General features: G+C 53.1%; 2 protein-coding genes across 3 annotated transcripts in view; one reads left to right on the top strand and one right to left on the bottom strand.

Annotated features, from left to right (window-relative positions):
- Positions 1 to 1,556: 1,556 nt before the first annotated feature.
- CCDC127 (coiled-coil domain containing 127) lies at positions 1,557 to 10,228 on the bottom strand. The gene is made up of 3 exons (XM_046000684.1): positions 10,144 to 10,228; positions 8,402 to 8,532; positions 1,557 to 2,864 (listed from the first exon to the last, which is right to left on the bottom strand). The coding sequence occupies exons 2-3, from the start codon at positions 8,520 to 8,522 to the stop codon at positions 2,170 to 2,172; spliced, it is 816 nt and encodes a 271-aa protein (XP_045856640.1). The 5' UTR covers positions 8,523 to 8,532; positions 10,144 to 10,228; the 3' UTR covers positions 1,557 to 2,169.
- Positions 10,229 to 10,249: 21 nt separating this feature from the next.
- Positions 10,250 to 20,333, top strand: part of SDHA (succinate dehydrogenase complex flavoprotein subunit A) — a 28,746-nt gene continuing 18,662 nt past the window's right edge. The window contains exons 1-4 of one of the 2 annotated variants that reach the window (XM_046000681.1): positions 10,250 to 10,404; positions 16,907 to 16,996; positions 18,118 to 18,279; positions 20,185 to 20,328. In XM_046000681.1, the coding sequence (XP_045856637.1) occupies positions 10,342 to 10,404; positions 16,907 to 16,996; positions 18,118 to 18,279; positions 20,185 to 20,328 (459 nt within the window). In that variant the 5' untranslated portion in view covers positions 10,250 to 10,341. The remainder of the gene's footprint in view (positions 10,405 to 16,906; positions 16,997 to 18,117; positions 18,280 to 20,184; positions 20,329 to 20,333) is intronic. The other variant, XM_046000682.1, reaches the window with a different exon arrangement.

Below are 20,333 nucleotides of genomic sequence, written 5' to 3'. Positions count from 1 at the left end.
CTCCTTTTCCTCTTTTTTTTTTTTAAAGATTTACTTATTTATCAGAGAGAGAGACACAGAGCACGAGGGAGACGGGGCAGAGAGGGAGAGAGAGAGAATCTGTGACACAGGGCTCAGTCCCACAACCCTGAGCTCATGACCGGAGCCAAAACCAGGTCGGCTGCTCAACCCACTGTGGTACCCAGGGCCCCCGAATGTCCCTCCTTTTTCAGACAAAACCAAGGGCAATTAGGTGGTTTATCCAAGGGTCCCTGGAGAGTCCGTGGAGTGCCAGAGACCAGGCGGACACCACTCTACATGGTACAAACAACCAGAAACTTGTCGGTTCAGACTGACCTGAGTGAGTTTTGTTTGGATCAAGTGGGGACAGTAGAGCATAAAGGCGACCCGAGGAGCCGCTGGAGGAGAAAAGCATGACACTGTCTTGGGCAGGTCACGGCAGCTGAGAGCAGACTCGGAGGCGCGGCCCCAGCCCCGCGGGGGACCTCGCGGTCATTGAGCCACTTTCTCGTCTCTGAAATTGCTCCAAAGATAAAAAACCACATGTGAGCCTAAACCACGCGGATCCACTGGCCGAAGTCCTCAGCATTTTGGGCCCCAGACCAAACCCGGCTCTGACATTCTCCAACAATTAGGAAGTTTTTTGTCAGCTTAGTGTTTCTAAGTTTGTCTCCCTGCCACAGGCAGGCGGCCCGGGTGGAAACAGGGCTCCGAAGCAGGCGGGCCTCCGTGCAGCTGCTGCTGGACGGCCAAGCAGCTGAGTCACCGGGAGCTCTGGGGCCGTGCCCCGCCCAGCCTCTCCTGACTGCAGGCCTGCTGCCTCACCTGCACGCAAAGGCCGTGGGCCTCCTGCAAGCCTGTTGCAAGGCTGGTCCCGGCGTGGCACGGGGAACCTGGATTCGGGGAGGGTCCCCCAGCCACGGACCAGTAAGGGCAGCCCACCGTGTCTAAATGTGCAGTTTGAGGGGATGCCAGCTTTCCTTCTGGGCGTCTGCAGAGGATACCCACATGGCCAGGGGTCCACACCAGCCCCGGGCTGTCTCTGGGGGTCCCAGGTTGGGGACAGTTCACACTCCTTGCTGGTGGTGGGGGCGGTGGGAGGGAGCATTCCAGTCCCACGACCCCCGGGGGAGGATTCTGGAAGCTGCACAGGGTCCTCACTCGGCCCCGCATGCCTTTCCCTCTGCTGATTTTCTCTTTGAAGATTTTACGGACTTATCTGAGCGAGCGAGCGAGCGCTAACGGGGGCAGGAGCAGAGGAACAAGACTTTGTGCCCAGAGTAGAGCTCCCGAGGGGGCTCGATCCCGGGACCCTGAGGTCATGAACTGAACCAAAGTCAGAGCCACCCAGGGGTCCCGTTCTCTGCTGATTTTGCTGCACGTTCCCCCCACCGGGCCTGCAGGGGTGACACACGAGAGGCCGACTCACCTCAGCTTTGTGGAAAACGGGCCGGTGCCCACCTCTGATCAGTTTGGGCTAAAATGGAGAGAATCTGTGTAAAACCATTTTATAAAGAGTGAAGTAAACTGCACACGGAGGCGGTACTGTTGCTTTTAGATTCAAGAATCGTTTATTACAGACCACGGCGGCAAAGGACACGTGAGACCACGGCGGCAAAGGACACGTGAGACCACGGCGGCAAAGGACACACGCTGACCAAATGCAGACACGAGCCCAGTCCCAAACGCGTCCCGGGTGCCGACCGGGTACAAGCAGCACGTTCTCTCCCTTGGGCGGGGAGAGACGCTCAGGCCCGCAGGAACCCTTGACAATGTTACTATTTTCGGTCGTCCTTAGGCCGTTCCAGCCACTGCCCGACAACGTCTATTTATGATTCTAGGGGAGAGAGAGGTCACTGGAGGAGAAAGCAGCATTTATTTGGGGCGTGACAGAAACAGACCGAAGACTACCTGGAGAGGATCGGTACCGGATTTGACTTTCCGGAAACATCTTACCCACAGCAAAGGCAGGAGGGTGCGTAATCCTGTTCAGCCTCATGCAACGGCTCCGCTTCAAGAAAGTCCTCCGGGAACCTGCATCCTCCGTGGCTGCAGAGGGCCAAGGAGGGGACCCCGGGCCGCGCGGACGGGGTGGGAGGACGCAGTGGTGTGTGACGGCGGCCGCAGGCGCCCGCGGCGGGAGGAACCGGCGCGGCGGCACCGGGGGCCTCAGGGCGTCGCCGGCGGCACGCGGGGCTCCGGCCCGTCCCCCAGGATGGCGGCCTCCACCCGCCGCCGCTTCCTCAGCTCGGCGCTCAGCTCCCAGTACCTGAGATACAGCCACATGAGCCTGCCGTGGCGGCGCCCGCCGCCGTTCCAGACGCCGCCGCAGTGCGTGTCGTGCTGGAATATGTCGGTCAGGCCGGCCGCCGTCTGCAGCTCCGCGGCCACCGGGTCCGTGGACGCCCGCACCAGCAAGTCCTTCTCGATCTCCAGCCGCCTGCGGCGGGGCAGCAGCAGGCTGCAGTAGATGCTCTGCCGCTCGGCCAGGGCGTCCTCGAACTCCTTCAGCACGAGCCTGGCCCTCCTCTGCCAGTCGTCCTCCTTCTCCAGGAAGCTCAGATACGCGCTTCTCAGAGGCTGCAACTGTCTCTTTTCTTGCATGACCTGAGCCCGCTCCTGTTCCAGAAGCTTCCTTTCTTCTACCAACTTGCGCCCCTGAGAGATAAGGGCTTCTCGGTAACTCGTCGTTCTGTTTTGTTCCTTCTCGAGTTCCAAGGACAAGCGAGCCACGGCACGCCGGTTTTCTGAGATCACCGCGTGGTACTTGGCTTCGAGATCCCGCTGGAAAGCGGCTGTTCTCTGACGGTATGCTTCTCTCTCTTTTTCTATTTCTTTCTGGGACTCCCTGGACCAAATCCAACCTGACAGGAATAAATTGGGGGAGAAAACACACTTAATGGAAAGTCAGAGGTGAGGTTTTGTAATCCTGATTTTGAAAAAACGTAAAGCAGCTAAGAACAGCATTTCCATAAAATCTTGAGCCCTGAAAGGTACAGATAACATTTTGTAGGAAACCATATATTCATCAAATTCTTAGCCTAAAGCCAGAAAAGGGCTCCCAAAGGACAACAGGGCGGCTGACATTTCCCCTTCCAGCCTCCTCATCTTCCACGGCTGAAATGACCCACCGCTTTCTTTTGCTCTCAACTCACCACAATGCCTGCTCTGGCCACAGTGTGCCAAGGTCTAGAGGGCCACTGCTGTCAGCTGGTGATTACAGAACTGAGTGATTGCAAAGTGCATGCAGACTTGCCTGCTCGTCCTGCTTCCAGTCTAACAAGGGCACATTAAAACCAGGGGAGGAAGATGTTCAAGCTCCAGACACGGTCAGGCTCCCGTTCCCCAAACCAGGGACACTCGACTCTCGGAAACGTGGGACGGACTGAGGAGCAGCTCGGCCTCTGTCCTCTGCTACATGCAGAAACCCAGTGCCGGGGAGGCTCCTCTTCCCTCCCCAACGCTCAAGGTGGTGTCCTAGCCATTCGGCTCCCCCGCCCATGTCCCCTGGGAGCCGCCCTCCCAGGCGTATCTGCGTGTGCCTGAAAGTCATTTCCACTTGAGAGCTGGTACCGCCCCAACTCTAAGCGAAGACCAAACGCATCCCTTCCTCAACGTAAAACATGTCTAGTCCTACGGGTAATGGAAACTCGCAAAGCCTCTCCACTCTCCATCTCCTCCCCTCACTGAAGCACACAGACGGGGGAACTGACCACTTGCTAAGCACTGAGAGGTCTGTGAGAAGCGGGGAAAGAAGGAAGAATTTGGTCTGGGGTGTGGTCGGGGTGGGGTTCATGAAAGAGGTGAATGGGAACCAGTCTGGCAAAACAAGCGGCAGCTGGTAGGAAAGGTCCCTCTAGGCAGAAGGAACAGGGATAGGAGTGGGCATCATGTCCTGAGCAGACTGCTTCCTGGACTCGGTGCAGGGCTTCCAGCGAGGAGCGGGGGCACATTCTGGAAGTGAGCAGGTGCGGAACAGCAGAGGTCCTCATCGGCTCTGGGAAGAAGTGGACGATCAGAGGTGGGGGCAGGGGGCGGCAGGGGCAGAGGCGGCCACTCCCACCTTAACCCAGGGACAATCTAACACACCGACACCCGAACAAGTGGCAACCGATGCGGGACACACACAACTGCACGCCAGACCGCACAGCCCAGGCTGTTTACGGGAAGTCCACCGCATCAGGAAGGCCTCCAGGAAGAGGTGGGACAGACACAGGGGAGATTACCACGGAGGTATGTGGAGGAAAGTGTGGAAGCAAAGGGAAAAACCTGAAGTCTGGGTCTGATCCTGGAGAACGCTGCCTTAGGACTCTGGGCAGACACAACTGTGCCCCCATTTCCAAAGGCAGAGAAGAGAGGGGGCTCCTGCTTTTGGGGGAATGGAACAGAAGCACTCTTTCCTATTCTTCCCGCCCCGCAAACCCTACATTGTAAGTAGGACAAACACAAGGGGGCTCTTAAAGGGGGAGAACCTCGGGCAGGCCACCAAGGGAGCTGGAGGCCCGAGGAACGCTATGGTGGGGGATCACCTGGGGGTTCAGTTTGCCTCACACTTTCTCGACCTGGAGCTGAAATGCCGAGGTGAAGATTTTCTTTCAAAAAGCCCCACACGGGTCTGCTCTCTCTGGCCGAGGGGCTGCTAGGCTGGCCTAGCAGGACAGGGAACTTCAACAGAAACTACACCGTTCGGCCAAACAGCACAGTCACTGTGGCCCCATCGCCAGCCAGTGGGCAAAGGCCGATGGGAGCCCCTCCTGCTCCCCTGGGAGTGGGGTCCGAGGTGGCCAAGTGGGGAGCAGAAGCCAGACCCTCCTACCTCTCCCAGCGAGGGAGCATCAGTGGAAACCTGGGGGAGCTGCACCCCCACTCCTGCCCAGAGGTGATGAGGGGACCCTTCCTCTTGGTGTCTGGGGACCAGAGGCTGACTGGGGAGCCTGGGCTTCCATCCCCACCCGGGATTGAGGCCGCAGCACCCTCCCCTGCCAGAGCCCCAGCCACGAAGCTAGTCGCAGAATGTCCCAATGAAGGTCAGTCTCATGACGTAATGCCCCAAACACAGAGATTTCCATCGAAGATCACTGTCATGCCATGGATTAGAAAGATCTCAAACAGAACTTAAACAGATAATTAGTGGGTACCGATACTGAGGGAACAGAGATGTTAGGGTTACCTGACAAAGAGTTTATCAATTTTTTTTAAAAGATTTTATTATTTGAGAGAGAGAATGAGAGAGAGAGTGTGAGGTGGGGAGGGTCGGAGGGGGAAGCAGACTCCCCGCTGAGCATGGAGCTAGACTCAGGAGTTGATGGGGGGACTCCAGGATCATGACCGGAGCCAAAGGCAGTTGCCCAACCAACTGAGCCACCCAGGCGCCGGACAAAGAGTGAAGAGCAGACATGATAATACAAAGCCTGAGCACAGAAGAAGGAGATACAAAAACAAGCAAATGAAGGTTTTGAACTGAAAAATACAGTAACTGACGTAGAAACCGTGATGCTGAAGTAAGTGCGGAGAAGAGCGAACCCTGCGGAAGGGCCGGAGTAACAACCCACGTGAGCAGACCCAACGCCCTGGGAGGGAGACCGCCGCAGGCAGTTCCACAACACACAACAAGGGTTATATGCCATTACCAAGTAGAAATTCGTTTTTACTTTTATTTTTATTGGGTTTTTTTTATTTATTCATTTGACAGAGAGAGAGAGAGCGTGCGCACAAGTAGGCAGAGAGGCAGGCAGAGAGAGAGGAGGAAGCAGGCTCCCCGCGGAGCAGAGAGCCCGATGTGGGGCTCGATCCCAAGACCCTGGGATCATGACCTGAGCTGAAGGCAGAGGCTTTAACCCACTGAGTTCCCCAGGCACCCCTGGAGATTAGTTTTTAAAGATTTATTTATTTATACTAGAGAGAGTGAGACCAAGCGCATGGGAGCAGGGGAGGGGCAGAGGGAGAGAATCTTCCAGGAGACTCCCTGCTGAGCTCAAAGCCAGAGATGGGACTGGATCCCACGACCTGTGAGATCATGCACCACCTGAGCTCCCCACCCCCACAAAGTGGAGATTATTCCAAAAACATAAGACTGGTTCAACAGTCAAAAATCAATCAACATATGTATAGTCTGAAGAAGAAAAATCACACGATCCCGTCAACGGATACAGAAAAACGTGTGATAAAATTCAGCACCCACGGGGGAAAAAACTCAAAAAATAACACTGAGGGGAGCTTCTGTGCCTTCATAAAGAACAGCCATGAAAGCCCACAGCTAACACCGCCCTTAATGGTGAAGACAGAATGTTCCTCCCATCAGACGGGAACTTTTCAGTGGAGGCCTGGAGGTGTCAGAGCAAGAAAGCAAGTAACAGAAGAGGAAATAGAAGGCAAACAGCCTGGAAAGGAAGAAAGAAAACCCAAGTCCCATATGTTATACTGAAAAAAAAAAAAAAAAGCCAAAAACCAAAAACCTCAAAATGGATCATGGACTTACCTAAACTTTCAAGAAACAATGTGGGACAGAACGTTCAGGGTCTAGGGCTGGGCAAAATGCTCTCAGGAGGAAAAGCACGACCCATGAAAGAAAAAACCAAGACTGGACTTCATCAAAATTAAAACCTTTGCTCTGTGAAAGCCTCCATTTAGAGAATAAAACAAAACAAAACAAAACAAGCTACAGAGTGGAAAAAGATACTGACAAACTAAATACCAAAAAAATACTAGAATCTAATAAAAATCTCTCAAAACTCAACCCAAAACCACAATGCAATTAGGCAGTGGCCGGAAGACAGGAACGACATGCCATGGAGGAGGCTATACGGACAGCGAACAGGAATGTGAACAGATGGTCAACGTTGGCCGCGCTCAGGGAAATGTAACAGAAACCAGAATGGGCCCAATTCAAAGACAACAGGGAGCTCGCACGGTGCTGACGTGGCTGCAAAATGGTCCCAGCACTCGTGAAACCGTTTTGGCACGTTCTTAAAAAGCGAAACACCGACTCCCGTGGAGGCTGAGAAAAGCGGCTGCTTTTTCCGGGTCCGTGATGTGCACAGTGCCTGCTCCTGGGTCAGAGACCCGGCAGATCCAAGCCCAGCCGCACGGGTCATGCCACCTGGAAGCTCAGCAGCCTGCTGTCCGGCAAAGCTCTCCCTACCCTTCGCTGCCCCTCGCCTGTGGCCAGGGTGACGAACTTGGTGAGGGAACTGGGAGGCCTCACAGGACTGACTAACAGTGACTAATCAGTCTTGAGGCGGGGATAGGCCCTGGGGCGACCCCCATGTCCCATTTGTTTTCCAGACTCTAGCTTTTATGGCCTTTCCTAGCCACCTTCACTTCTGAAGTTCTCGCCTTCTTGGACTTCCGAAATGTTGCTTTCTGTCCCTGAGAAGATCAATGAATATTTTGTATTTTCTTCTTGGTTGTCTTGCTTAGCGAGCATGATCGCAGAAACTTTAACCTCTGCATTCTTGTAAGGATTCTCCAAAAATGTTTTACTACACAGTTTAGAAATTTCATTGCCAAGCGGCACCTGGATGGCTCTTGGCTTTGGGTCGGGTCATGATCCGGAGTTGTGAGATCGAGCCCTGCGTCAGGCTCCACGCTCACTGGCGCGTCTGCTTGAGATTCTCTCTCTCCCTCTGCCCCTCCCCACACGTCACCCCTCCAATAAATAAGTAAATAACAAATAGAGACTATATTGCCAAACATGGGTGTAAACCCATGTTGATAAATGCCTTCACCGCCTCTAAGGTAAGTCTGCTGACCTGAGAAATCCAAGCACATAAAAAAAGTCTCCATAAAAGTGTCACAGCAAACTGAGGACAGTTGTGCTTTTCTTCCATTCACTTACTCAGTTTCTCATACTCTTCGGTGCACCCAAAACTGTGGGATATGACGAGACATAAAACCAATTCCTGGACGTCAGAAAACTATCATGAAGTGGAAAATAAAAGCTTAGGGCTGGAGTAACTGTAACTGACCGGAAACTGGTGACTTCCCCAAAGTGGTATGCAGACCGGAGAGAAGCTGGCCAGGCTGAGCAGAGGTTTTAAGACTGACTCCCTAAACATGAAACAGAGGACCGAACGGGTTTGTTTACACCTATTTTATTCTTCCCTGTCGGTCCTGACGCGGACGACTGAACCCAGAGCCCCCTTCAGAGTGGGAAGTCTGGAATGGAGCCGGGGCCAGTTCCGAAAGCCCACCACAGCAAGCCCCTTGTTTTGTTTAGCCCTCACAGTGCTTCAGCAGACAGGGACACTGAGGCTCAGGGCATTAAGTAATTTGCTTCGCACTTACTGTATGGGATAACACTAGGGTGTACACTTGCATCTGTCAGGGTCCAAAGCCCAAGGTCTTTGGGGTCCACAGTTCCAGCCCCCCAAATGCAAACATGAGGAAAACCATGACTTACGAAAAGCAGCCAATCCCAGCATTGGAACCAACAGGGCATAATTCCATCTGCTTCCATCACCGCCGTCAGCCCTGGAATTAGGTCGGATATTCCAATTTGGAGGGTCATTTAAGTTATTCATGGAGATGCACCTTGAAGTAAATAATAAAACCATTAACCATGTAAATAAGAAAAAACCCCAAAGAGGGCCCGTCACAACTGTTACCATGCACTTGGCTCGGGTCCAGCCACGAGCCGCGTAGCACTGAGCCTTACGAATGAAAGCGGGAAACACGAGGCCTCAGACAGTATCGGGATACAGTGAGCGGGAGAGAGAGGTCTCAAGTGAAACACGAGGCCCGCGAGGGAAGATCTCCGCTACACAGAGCTTCGCAGCGCGGCTGGACACAAGACATGTAAGCAGGAAGGTGTGAAAGCAAACCGGGCTGCCTCGGGAAATGATGCCCCCAAGGCCACGGAGAGGTGTCTCGCCAGGATGAGGACAGTGCTAGGAAGGCTCTGGTGCCTCCTGACTTTGGTGGCATCTTCCCCGTAATGACAGATGTTTCTGCTTAAAGCTCTGCTGCCTCTCAGTACCCGGGCTGGGTCTCACGCTAACACGGACTCACCGATTTACTAAGAACCTACACTAGGTCGGACACTTCCACAAAACAGAGCGATGAGACGTTCAACTTCTACCTGACGGCCACGCACAATACACACTGATTACGAAAGAAACGATCGAGGCTTACAGAGCAAAGAAGGAACCCAATTCCATTCTGAAAAATCTTAATAGGGTTTTCAATAAAGACTTAACACTTAAAAATATAAAATTCTAGTTGGCAATAAAGAAATGCCAAAAATACTGGGTTAAGGAGTTTGCGGCAACTATGCATGAGAACTGAGCTATCTCAAGTACAAAACTGCAGAGCCCTCCGCAGGGTCTATGCAGACTCGCCCTCATTTCCTGGGAGCCCACCCCGCCCAGGGCCCGAGGGAACACAGAGTCTGACAAAAACCTAACCCTAAATAAGGAAGATCTTGGAAACAACCTAAAAGGGAATAAAACAGAGCGCCTGGGAGCGCCTGGGGGGCTCGTGGTTAAGCTCTGCCCTCGGCTCAGGTCAGGGTCCAGCCCTGGGATGGAGCCGGGGGTGGGGGGCTGCTCGGGGGTGGGGGGCTGCTCGGGGGTGGGGGGCTGCTCGGGGGCGCCTGCTGCACGTCGCTGCGCTATTCCGTCAGATCCTGGGGAAAAGGCAAGGAACCAGGAGCGCCCGGGCCCCCGCCGTGCAGGGTCTTCACGACGCAAACCGAAACACAGGCCGGAGGACAGTCTACCTCCCACCGGGCCCCACGGGAGATTCCGGGTCGGGGTCACGGCACGCTCGGCTCTCACACACACACACACACACACACACACACACACACACACACGCGGAGCGCACCCCTCACGGCCGGGGGCGCGATCGGGCGAGTCCGCGAAGACCCTTGGGCCGGGGAGCTGACCCAGACCCCGCCCGGCGCCCCATTGCCGCTCCCGGTGTCACCCGGGCGCCCGCCCCCACCCCGACACCCGGCCCGGCGGCCTGACCTGCTCCGACCCCAGACCCACCCCGAGCTCTCCCGACCCCGAACTACACCCATGCCCCCCGACTTCTCCCTAGGCCGCCGATCTACGCCTGGCCCCGGACCGATCCCCGGCCCCTCCCGAACACCGCCCAGGGCCCGGCCGCTCGGCGAACACCGCCGGGTCCGCAACCTACCCCGGGGCGGGGAGCGACAGATCCGCTCAGCGCCACTGTCCGCCGTTCCTGTGCGCAGGCGCAATGCCCCCGCCCCCCACCCGGGGTCGCGGTGTGGTGCGCAGGCGCGGTGTCCCCGCGTCCCCGGCCCGGACGCGGCTAGGTGCGCAGGCGCAGCCAGGCGCGGGGGCTGGTGGGACCGCGCTCTGGAGGACGGACATGTCGGGGGTCCGGGCGGTGTCTCGGCTGTTGGGCGCCCGGCGCCTGGCACTGTCCAGGGCGGTGAGTTGGCGCCGCGGGGCGGGCGGGCGCCGAGGTCCCCGGGGCAGGACGGTGCCGTCGGGGCGAAGCGGTCGCCGAGTTCGCCCGGCCCCGGCACGGCCTGAGGCGGGTCTGCGGGCCGGCGCGGAGGTCGCCTGAGCGGTGGGGCCGACCCCGAGGGCAGCTGGACGTTCTCGGAGGCCCGCGGGGCTGCGTCGCGGTGCAGGTCGCGACCCCGCGTGCCGCCCCGGGGCCGCTTCCCCCGCCTGAGGCCCGGGGCTCCAGAGTTAGCGTCGCCCCGCCCGAGCCTTCCGCGCGCGGGGAGGCGTGTTTGGCCAAGGTCACTCGGACGCGGAGCGGCCGCGGGTGCCCCGGGCCTCGGGGTCCGGAAGCGCCCTCAGACCTGGGGCGGGTCGGCGGGAGGCGCGTGCCCCCCGCGGCGGGGCTGTCGGCGGAAGCGGCGGCTTCGGGGAGCGCGTGCCGCGGCGCAGGGTCGGGACCGGCTCGGGGGTTGCGGGAAGCTCCGCCCGCGGGTCCGCGCTGGGGCGAGCGTTCCGGACCCCGCGCTCCCGGGCTGGGTCTCGGGGCGTGCGGGGCAGAGGCCGCCGGCGCTGCGGGCCGGGCGGGTGCGGGTGCGGGGTGGACGTGCGAGGCGGGGGCCGCCGGCAGAGGCGCCCCGAGCGTGGGTCGCCGCCTCCCAGCCCGCCGTGGTCTCCGGGAGCGCTCGGAGGGCGCCCGCAGGCGGAGGCCGCGGTCCGCGCGGCGGGTTCCGTCCGAGGCCTCCGAGCGCGCTTCGCTCTCCCTGCCCGGAGCGGTGCCTGCCGGGCGCCGTGGAGACGAGCCGCCGGGCCTGGCTGCAGCCTCCGCCGACGCCTGCCCCGGTCGTCGTCCTTCGCGCTGAGCTCGCGGCGCCGCAGGGGCTCCGAACCCCCGTCGGCTTCGTTTCCTCGCGGTCGTGGTCGGGCGCCGTCCGCTGCAGCCGCGCCCCCCTCGCGACCGGCGCCGGGTCTGCGCTGGGGACCGTGCCCCGAGGGCAAGCCCGGCCAGCAAGACCGAGCCCCCCGGGGCCTGCTGGAAGCCGGTCCTGGGCGTTGAAAGTCTTTATCTTTCTTTCTTAAATGTTTTTAAAATTTTTTAAATTTTTTACAATTCACTTATTTATCTGACAGATCACAGGTGGGCAGAGAGGCGGGGCGCGGGGGGGGGCAGGCTCCCCGCTGAGCAGGGAGGCCGGACGCGGGGCTCAATCCAGGACCATGACCTGAGGCGAAGGCAGAGGCGTAACCCACTGCGCCTCCCAGGCGCCCCGAAAGTCTTCCCGGCCAGGCGGTATGTTCCGCGGCGGTGAGGGTCGCCAGAACCAACCGGGACGTCTGATCCCCGGCGGAGAACTGCGCCCGGAGAGCTCGTGACGAAGACAGTTGGAGCAAAATCCACAGAGAATTTGTCTTCATCTCATTTTGTTCAAGTCTGTGGTGTTGCCAAGACGCTTCCTACTGAAGCTGCTTTCGAGTTGCAGCATTTTCAGACCTCTTCGGCCTTTGTTGCTTCTGTGGTTACCTGACGCCTGTGCCCGTGCCGTTTGCAGACTTTCAGCTCCTTGAGGGAAGGGAGCGAACAACCGAGGACCTGAGGTCGGTGCTGGTTAACCGCTTCAGATGAGCGTTCTCGCACTCCTGAAATGGGAATCCAGAGAGCGGGTCGAGAGTGAGTCCGTTTTTCTTTGAACGGACTGTTCGGAATTCGTGGTAACGGCGTATCTAGGGTTACGTTATTTAGGCCGTGGTAGTTCGTAACCTTTCGTTTTGCTTCTCGGGGTAATTACACTGCAGTGGCGTTCACTTCTGCGCTCTGTGTTTTTCCTGGTTTGCTTGGAAAATTGTGGCTCGGTTTTTTTTTTTTTTTTAAGATTTTATTTATTTATTTGACAGAGATCACAGTAGGCAGAGAGGCAGGCAGAGAGAGAGGAGGAAGCAGGCTCCCTGCTGAGCAGAGAGCCCGACGCGGGGCTCCATCCCTGGACGCTGGGATCATGACCGGAGCAGCAGGCAGAGGCTTTAACCCACGGAGCCACCCCGGTGCCCCTGTGGCTTGGTTTTGACACGTGATCAGGTTATGCATCTGATTGTGGAGTCGCAGGGATTTTTCCAAAGGCTCCTTATCTGGGGGAGCGTACAAAACCTGGTGCCAGCCGGGGAGACGTGAGTCCAGACCCCGCAGACTCCCTTTCCTGTGAGCTTAACGAGGATTCCGTGAGACGACCCGTGAAACCCTTGTGTGGTGCTCCTCCGAGCCCCAGTCTGCCGCTTTGCCTGCGCATGGTCATCTTGGGAACGGCGTTTTAAGCATCCCTGTTTCAAAACTTATTTTTTGGTAAAAAGAATTACACTTAGTTGTGGGGGAAAAAAAGTCAAGGAGTACAGAAGACCCGTCTCCTTCCCCAGACCTGTTCCCCGGTGGAATCAGTTCTGAATTATTTCTGTTACTGGCCCCTGGTGTTTACCTCCATTTTTCTAGCTAATACGCAGGTGTATTTTTATCCATTTCGGACATAGACTTATGTCCTAGACATAAGACACACTATACCTAAAATGAGGATTTAGTTCACGCTAGCCGTCTTACTTCCCACATCCTCAGTCCTTCCAGTATGATCAGACCCTTTATTGGCTGCTTTTCTTTCTTTTTTTTTTTAAGATTTTATTTATTTCACAGAGATCATAAGTAAGCAGAGAGGCAGGCAGAAAGAAAGAGGGGTAAGCAGGCTCCCTGCCTAGCAGAGAGCCCAATGTGGGGCTCTATCCCAGGACCCTGAGATCATTACCCGAGCTGAAGGCAGAGGCTTTAACCCACTAAGCCACCCAGGCGCCTCTATTGGCTGCTTTTCTGACTGTAGAGATGAGTTTCTTCTTCATGATTGCAGGTGTATGTTATTAGATGAGGACACCCCACTTTGCTAGACTCCACACTTTTCACTTTTTTCTTCCTTTCGCTGTCTAATTAATTCACCTGTGCTTTCCTGCCTGTCTACCTTTCCTGCTTTTCTACCCTTGAGGGAGAGTTCCTTATTCTTCTCTGTGTTGTCCTGTTTGATAGTTTTACTTCAAAAAATGTTAGTAAGTGGCACAGAAAGAGTTTAAAGACAAATTGGGTTAATACTGGGCTCTCGAAATTGTAAAATTGCTCCTCAGATCTGATTCAGATGAAAAGCTAGTGCTCTGTTTTCCACAGAGAGATGGTGTGATAATTTGTTAAAGGTTTCGTTATGATAGCTGCCAGTGGTTTTTTTGTTTGTTTGTTTGTTTTTTAATATTTTTATTTATTTGACAGAAATCACAACTAGGCAGAGAGAGAGGAGGAAACAGGCTCCCCGCTGAGCAGAGAGCCCGATGTGGGGCTCAATCCTGGGACTCTGGGATCATGACCTGAGCCGAAGGCAGAGGCTTTAACCCACTGAGCCACCCAGGTGCCCCGATAGCTGCCAGTGTTAGGGTTAGCTAGCCATGTGTGTATGTATGCCTGTCCTTATTCAATGTGAACATTCTAGAAAGAAGAAATACTTACAGAATCTGTTTCTATTTATTTTATAGTTCAGCTGAAGCAGCTAAGTTTAATGATCAGATCAAAATGGGATCGATTAGGAAAACCTGTATGTAAGAGATGCTTTACAGTATAACATCCTTGCACGTTGGTTATGGCCGTGGGATTTGATACATATGAGTTTTCTTCAGTTTTCTGAATTAAGATTGTACAGGTGGCCGTAAAGTTCTGGAAACAGACAGATGATACTCCCAACAAATGTTCAATGAGTGTGCTGTTCCTCACTAGCAAGCTGTGCAAAAGTGCACCGAGCGATGTGCACAGGAGTGGTGTGTCCCTCAGTCCTTGTACATCCACCTCCAGCACACGGCCTGGGCGGCTGGCGTGTCTCACGTTTCACTGAGTGAACCCTCGAAACGTCATCGAGGAAGAAGTGAATGTTGTCTTTGTCTCCAGACTGTGCCCTCACATGTATATGTGTTTTAAGTTTCATCTACTGTAAGTCTTACAAACATGTTTGCTTTTCATATTATACCAGGAAAAACACAATACTACAAACGAGAGAATGGAAGGACAAAAATTGATTTATTTTGCCTTTAAATTCCGTACCACATGTTGATAAAAGACTCTAAATGATGCTCGGGATGTTTTACAAGTTTGGTTTTATCGATTTGAATTCACAACAGGTCTTACGTACAATGATCTCAATCCATCAGGTGCTCCGGAATACAGTGTGGAAGTGTAACAGTTACGTGAAGACTTCTTGATAGTCCAAGAGGATAAAGACCTTTTTCAAGGGGCGCCTGGGTGGCTCAGTCAGTTAAGCCTCTGACTCTTGGTTTCAGCTTGGCTCCTGGTCTCAGGGTGCTGGGATCAAGCCCCACACGAAGCTCCGCACTCATGCATGCTCTCTAAAATAAATAAGTAAATAAACCAACCTACCTACCCACCCACCAACCTTTTTCAAATATGGAAAGAAATTACTCTTTCTGCGGTATTAATCCCTAAAAGCTATTCTCTTTTATAGATGACCATATTATTGTCAGTTTTGTATACTTTTACTTTATAAAGAACACCCAGAGGAGGAAATTTCTGGAGGTTTTCCCAGATACATACGGCTGCATTTTCTGCTGTGCTTACAACAGCTGCAAACTATGGCCCATCCACATGGAGATTCTTATGGTCATAGGTCTTCATAATTGCTTCCTCCGTACACACTTTGAGGTTGGCCAGGTTCGTAATCATTCCTGTAGCAGGATCGGTCTCTCCCTGTACCATCACAACTTTATAATTGTGCCCGTGGCCGTTCGGATTGGTGCAGTTCCCAGACATTGCAGGTTGTCTTCATTACTTGGGGTTAGAGCCGGTGGGTCTCCTGAAGAAGATGAGGGGGCACAGGTGTGCTGCGTTTGTGGCCTCACCTCCCCACTCAGCTGGTGGGGGTGCTCACGGTTTCTGTTTTCAGTTTGGTATTGCAAAAGGTACTGTTCTTTCTAGAACTGTTACCTTTATATTGTACTTAATAACATTTTCAAGAACATTTGTATTAAAATTCTTTGACTTCTTTAAGATGTGATTTTACCAATTTTAAAATTATTCTTAAACAAGAATATTCTTTTTAGTTTTTAAATTTTCTGAAAGAAAAAATTGGCTTACGTCAGTAAAAACAAATGGATTTAAAGTTGAAATTGGGGAATTCAAGAATATTGCTTTTATCAGTTCAGATCTACTTAGAAATCCAACGGATTCTTTGTAATGGAGTATTAGCATTAAGTCAACTATTTGTGCCAATCATTTCATCTCAGAGCTGGAGGAGGCCTAGAGGTTGGAGGCACCTGCACTTTGCAAGTGGCCAAGCCCTCCAGCCTTGGCCTCAGTCCCTTAATCGCAGAAGGAAGTCTTTCAGTTCAAAACTGCTCAGGGTTCGTTTTGCATTCTGCCGTGTTCTCCTTCGCGTATTCCCCACTCATTTGTCCTATGGAATAATTTTTTTTTACCCCACAGAATAAATACCATCTCTTCCAAATGGCACAATACTTAAAACATCTCTCACATCCCTTCTGTCACTGTTAAATGTACTTAATTCGTAAAACTGTTCTTTATGAGATTGCTAAAATTTTAGTTTATTCATAGTTTTCTAAAATGCAGTCAGCAGAATGGAAAGACGTGACTCATAAATTGGTTCATGTATGTAGAATGTGGCCTCATGTTGGGCTTTGATTTCAATTAATACCACTTTTCTTGAGTGAGTGTTTATAGGGTGGGGCATTTAAGCCCAAACTTGGAGAGTTGTAGGGATTAGCCAGGGAAAGGCCAGAGACAAGTGTCGAAGACAGAGGGACACCACCATGGAGTTGGGACAGATGAGAGGGGACGTCCCTTGAGCCCAGCATGGATGTGGAGAGTGGGGAAGCAAGACTGTGAGCGTCTCTGGGCGTGGGGTCCCGGCGTTAACAGTGAAGGGCTGATCCCACTGGTGCCCAGGTGTCGCGCAACCAGACAGCGTCTTTTAGAAAAGGCGTCTCCAACAGCTGTTCAGCGCCTGTTCCAGTGAACTGCACAGCCTTGCAGCTGTGTGGTGCTCTAGGGTGAAGAGAGTCACCGACGGATCTAGTAAAAGTGCTTCATTGTTCGCAGACTGCCACGAGCAAAAATGGATACCTTTCCCATTCTCTATGAAGAACCCTAAATTAAGAAATTAACGTGAAGTTGTTCCTTTTCCTCTCTGAGTCTGTGAGTGTCCTCTTTGGAAACAAACTTTGTTTAGGAGGGCTTTTCCTGGGGTGCCAAGTCCTTGCCAGTTAGGCCCGCCCTGGGTCCTTAGTCCTTCCTTACCCATCAGGGTTAATTAAGTAGAGGACCCCAGCTAAGCTGTCTAGGTGAAGAGGGAGCACCTGGGTGCTGAAAGGGTTAATGGCTTCAGAGGAGATTTTGACGGCTGATCCTTCTTGTTCAAGACACTTAAGGCTCTCCATCTGTGTCTCAGCAGTGGCCAGCGACATGGCAGACTGGCACCCGCGGTTTTCACTTCACTGTGGATGGGAATAAAAGGTCTTCTGCTAAAGTTTCCGATTCAGTAAGTTTACAACTTTTGTTCCCTTAAAAATGACATCCTTGGTTTAGAACAGTTTTCAGTATATTGGAATAATACAGAGTTCCTGTTTAAAGGAAAAAGTTCTCATTCCAGTGGTGCTCAGGGTATTGCTAGCGCGTGGTACCTAGTTGTACAGATGTCAGAACAGTCGCCACTTCCTGCTTGTAGTTCACAGGCATCTATAAACCAGAGCAAAGTTTAAGTCACAGCAGCAAAATAATAAAATACAGATAATAGATGAGCCCTTTTTACGGTGACAGATGACACAGGACCATGAAGCCACTCGTGTGCAGCCTCTCTGTGTTTACTGGTCCCGTTCGTCCTCTGCTGAAGACACATTGGTTCACGGGTCTTTTCTCATTAGCTCCCAGTAGTTACTGAATGCTAGTGGGCGCCTTCTCAAGCAAACACAAGCATGGTCCTGAGACAGGGTTGTAGTCCTCAGTGCTGAGGTGGTTGCCCAGGTGGACCAGAAATGTGCTGACCTAAGGGAAACACCATATTAAGTTCCTCATGGGAATTTTGCTGATCGCAGGTAGGAAATCATGGTCTACACTGTACTGTGAGCTTAGAGTCACATAAACATATGTGTGTATATATTGCTACAAACATGAAAAAATAATTGAATAGAAAAGCCATATTTAGAACTAATACTTTGATTTTTGTTGTTTGTTCTTTGCATCTACAGTTCTTGCTGAGGCTGTCCCTTTTTTTTTTTTTTTTTTTTAATTTATTTATTTGACAGAAATCACAAGTAGGCAGAGAGAGAGGGTGAAGCAGGCTCCCTGAGCAGGGAGCCTGACGTGGGGCTCGATCCCAGGACCCTGAGATCATGACCTGAGCCGAAGGCAGAGGCGTAACCCACTGAGCCACCAGGCGCCCCGAGGCTGTCCCTCTTAAGTTTCCCGGGTGCTAGGATGAGTGCTGCCCTTTTGGCAACTCTGTGTTGGCCCTGCAGGTTGGGCTGCCCCCGTCACACACTCTGGGGGGCCCCGCAGGGTGGAGGTCCCTCTTCGCCGAAGCTGTTCTCATTGCCCGTTCTGTTTTCTCCAAGCTCTTGTGCTGCACCCACGGTCCTTGGTTGACGAATTGTTCCTTCCCAGATTTCTACGCAGTATCCGGTGGTGGACCATGAATTTGATGCAGTGGTGGTCGGTGCTGGAGGGGCAGGCTTGCGAGCTGCATTTGGCCTTTCCGAGGCTGGGTTTAACACGGCCTGTGTCACAAAGCTCTTCCCTACCAGATCACACACCGTTGCAGCCCAGGTAAGAGAAGGGGGCTCCATTCATGGTTTGGGCGCCTACAGCGGAGCACAGTCCCTTGCCACAGCCCTCCTTCCTGCCACGCTCTAGCCCCGTTTGTCTCTCCCTGCTCCTTGCACCCATTTGGCTCACTCACTTTTGAGGGTCTGTGCTCACACTGCCTTCACCTCCGGCCAGAGCTCCTTCTGGGGCCTCTTACATAACTCTTTCCTGCTCCAGTTACACTCAGGTCTTCTTCGAGCACCCGCCTAGACCCCCTCCCCACATCATGGTTTGTCTTCACCATACTCTCCCAATCCGAAATGAGCTTGTCTCCAGTCTTGCTGCTGTTGGCCTTGAATCTTGTGTTTATTGCTGCAGCCTTGGTGCAGGCCCTGTTAAATACGATGGTGAGGAGCTCTAGCTCTGGTGGTGGCACAGATGCACAGGACGGGAGAGCCTTGGCCTTTAGGTGCTCGGAGTTTAGAAGGAGGGTGAAAGTAAGGTGAACTTTACGCAGTGATTTTGTAATTTCGTTTTCTTTCTTGGCACACTGTTGAGTATTCCAGAATCATACTGGACTGTTTTTTCCAGTATTTGAAACACATTTCCTTATAGATAGCAGAGGATATAGTGACTTACCAGGCGCCAATAAAAGCTGCCCTAGTTACTGTCGCAGCCTGTATTCAGTGTCCAGCCACGTTAAGTCAGGCACTTAACTGCCTAAGTACCTTTGTCCTGCAGTGATGTTTTGTAAACTGAAAAAAAAAAACATATACCTTTGGAGAATATATTATCTAAAAGGAAAAATGGATGTAAACATAAATAATGCAAAATAATAGGGTGTTCCAATAATGCAATATTAATATAATAAAAAGAGTAAGAAATGGAAACTTGGATGTTGGTTCTGGAGAAAATAGTTGTAACTGGGGGAAGGATGAGATCACGGGCCTGGAGAGTCTGGAGTGCACTCCCGCAGGGCGCCTGGGTGGCTTTGGCTGGAGCGCACGGCTCCTGATCCTGGACTTGAGATTTTGAGCCCCACGTTGGATGCAGGGATTACTTGAAGAAAACAAAATTGTGCAGCTGGGATTCCAGGAAGACTAGCTGTCTGTGGCCCTGATTTTTCCTAGTAGTAGCAGTAAAATAACAGCGTCTGTGCGTGCACTGGGCCGAGTCCTGTGTTTTTTTGAACTAGGTTTTCTCCGTTCTGCTACTCTGGTACTCCACTTTTCTAACCGGAATTGAGTTTGGGCTTACAGTTGAAGGGGGTGGGGAAGGAGGAGGGAGTAATGTAGTAACTTTTGCTGCATGTCTATTACAGGATTCCTGGCTCTGTGCTAGGGACTGTTTTCCTGGGAACTAAACATAATGGGAAATCAAGGCCCAGTAGCGCCAAGTGGGAAAAGGGTTCAAGCGTGGCTTGCTTGACTCGGAAGCTGGGACTGAGGAACAGTTGGAAAACAGCGGGGGAGGTTCTTTGTGCCTTAAGTTGTGAAAAAGAGAGGTTACTGCAGTTTTAAGTTGGAGAGGAAAAGTGCAAACATCACCTTTGTCCTGTACTGCTGTTCGCTCTGACTCCGACCTGACAGTAAACACTCCTTTACCATGTGCCCGTAAATACCACTGTGAACGTTTCGTCATAAAACCACCCCAGATAGACTGGTTGAGAACCTGCTGTGTGCCAGGTTGGGAAGTGATGAGTGTCGCACACGTAACCTCACTTAACCCTCCAGACAGCTTGTAGGTGAGGAGACTGAGGCGGAGGGAGGTCCTGTGACCGGACTGCATTCGGGACCCTTCCAGACTGTTGAGTCAACGCGGTTGGCTTTCTCTGAACCCAGTTCTGGGGCGGGAGGCAAAGGACAAGCCTGGAAATTTCCACTGGGGCTCCTTCTCGGAGCTCGTAAGGGTGCTCTCTGTTTGCAGGGAGGGATCAACGCTGCGCTGGGGAACATGGAGGAGGACAACTGGAGATGGCATTTCTATGACACGGTGAAGGGCTCCGACTGGCTGGGGGACCAGGACGCCATCCACTACATGACGGAGCAGGCCCCTGCTTCTGTGGTAGAGGTAGC

Source organism: Meles meles, chromosome 3 (genome assembly GCF_922984935.1).
Source record: "Meles meles chromosome 3, mMelMel3.1 paternal haplotype, whole genome shotgun sequence".
In the NCBI taxonomy this organism is placed as follows: domain Eukaryota; kingdom Metazoa; phylum Chordata; class Mammalia; order Carnivora; family Mustelidae; genus Meles; species Meles meles.
The sequence above is the reverse complement of the archived record's forward strand: the minus strand, read 5'-3'. Positions and strand labels throughout refer to the sequence as shown.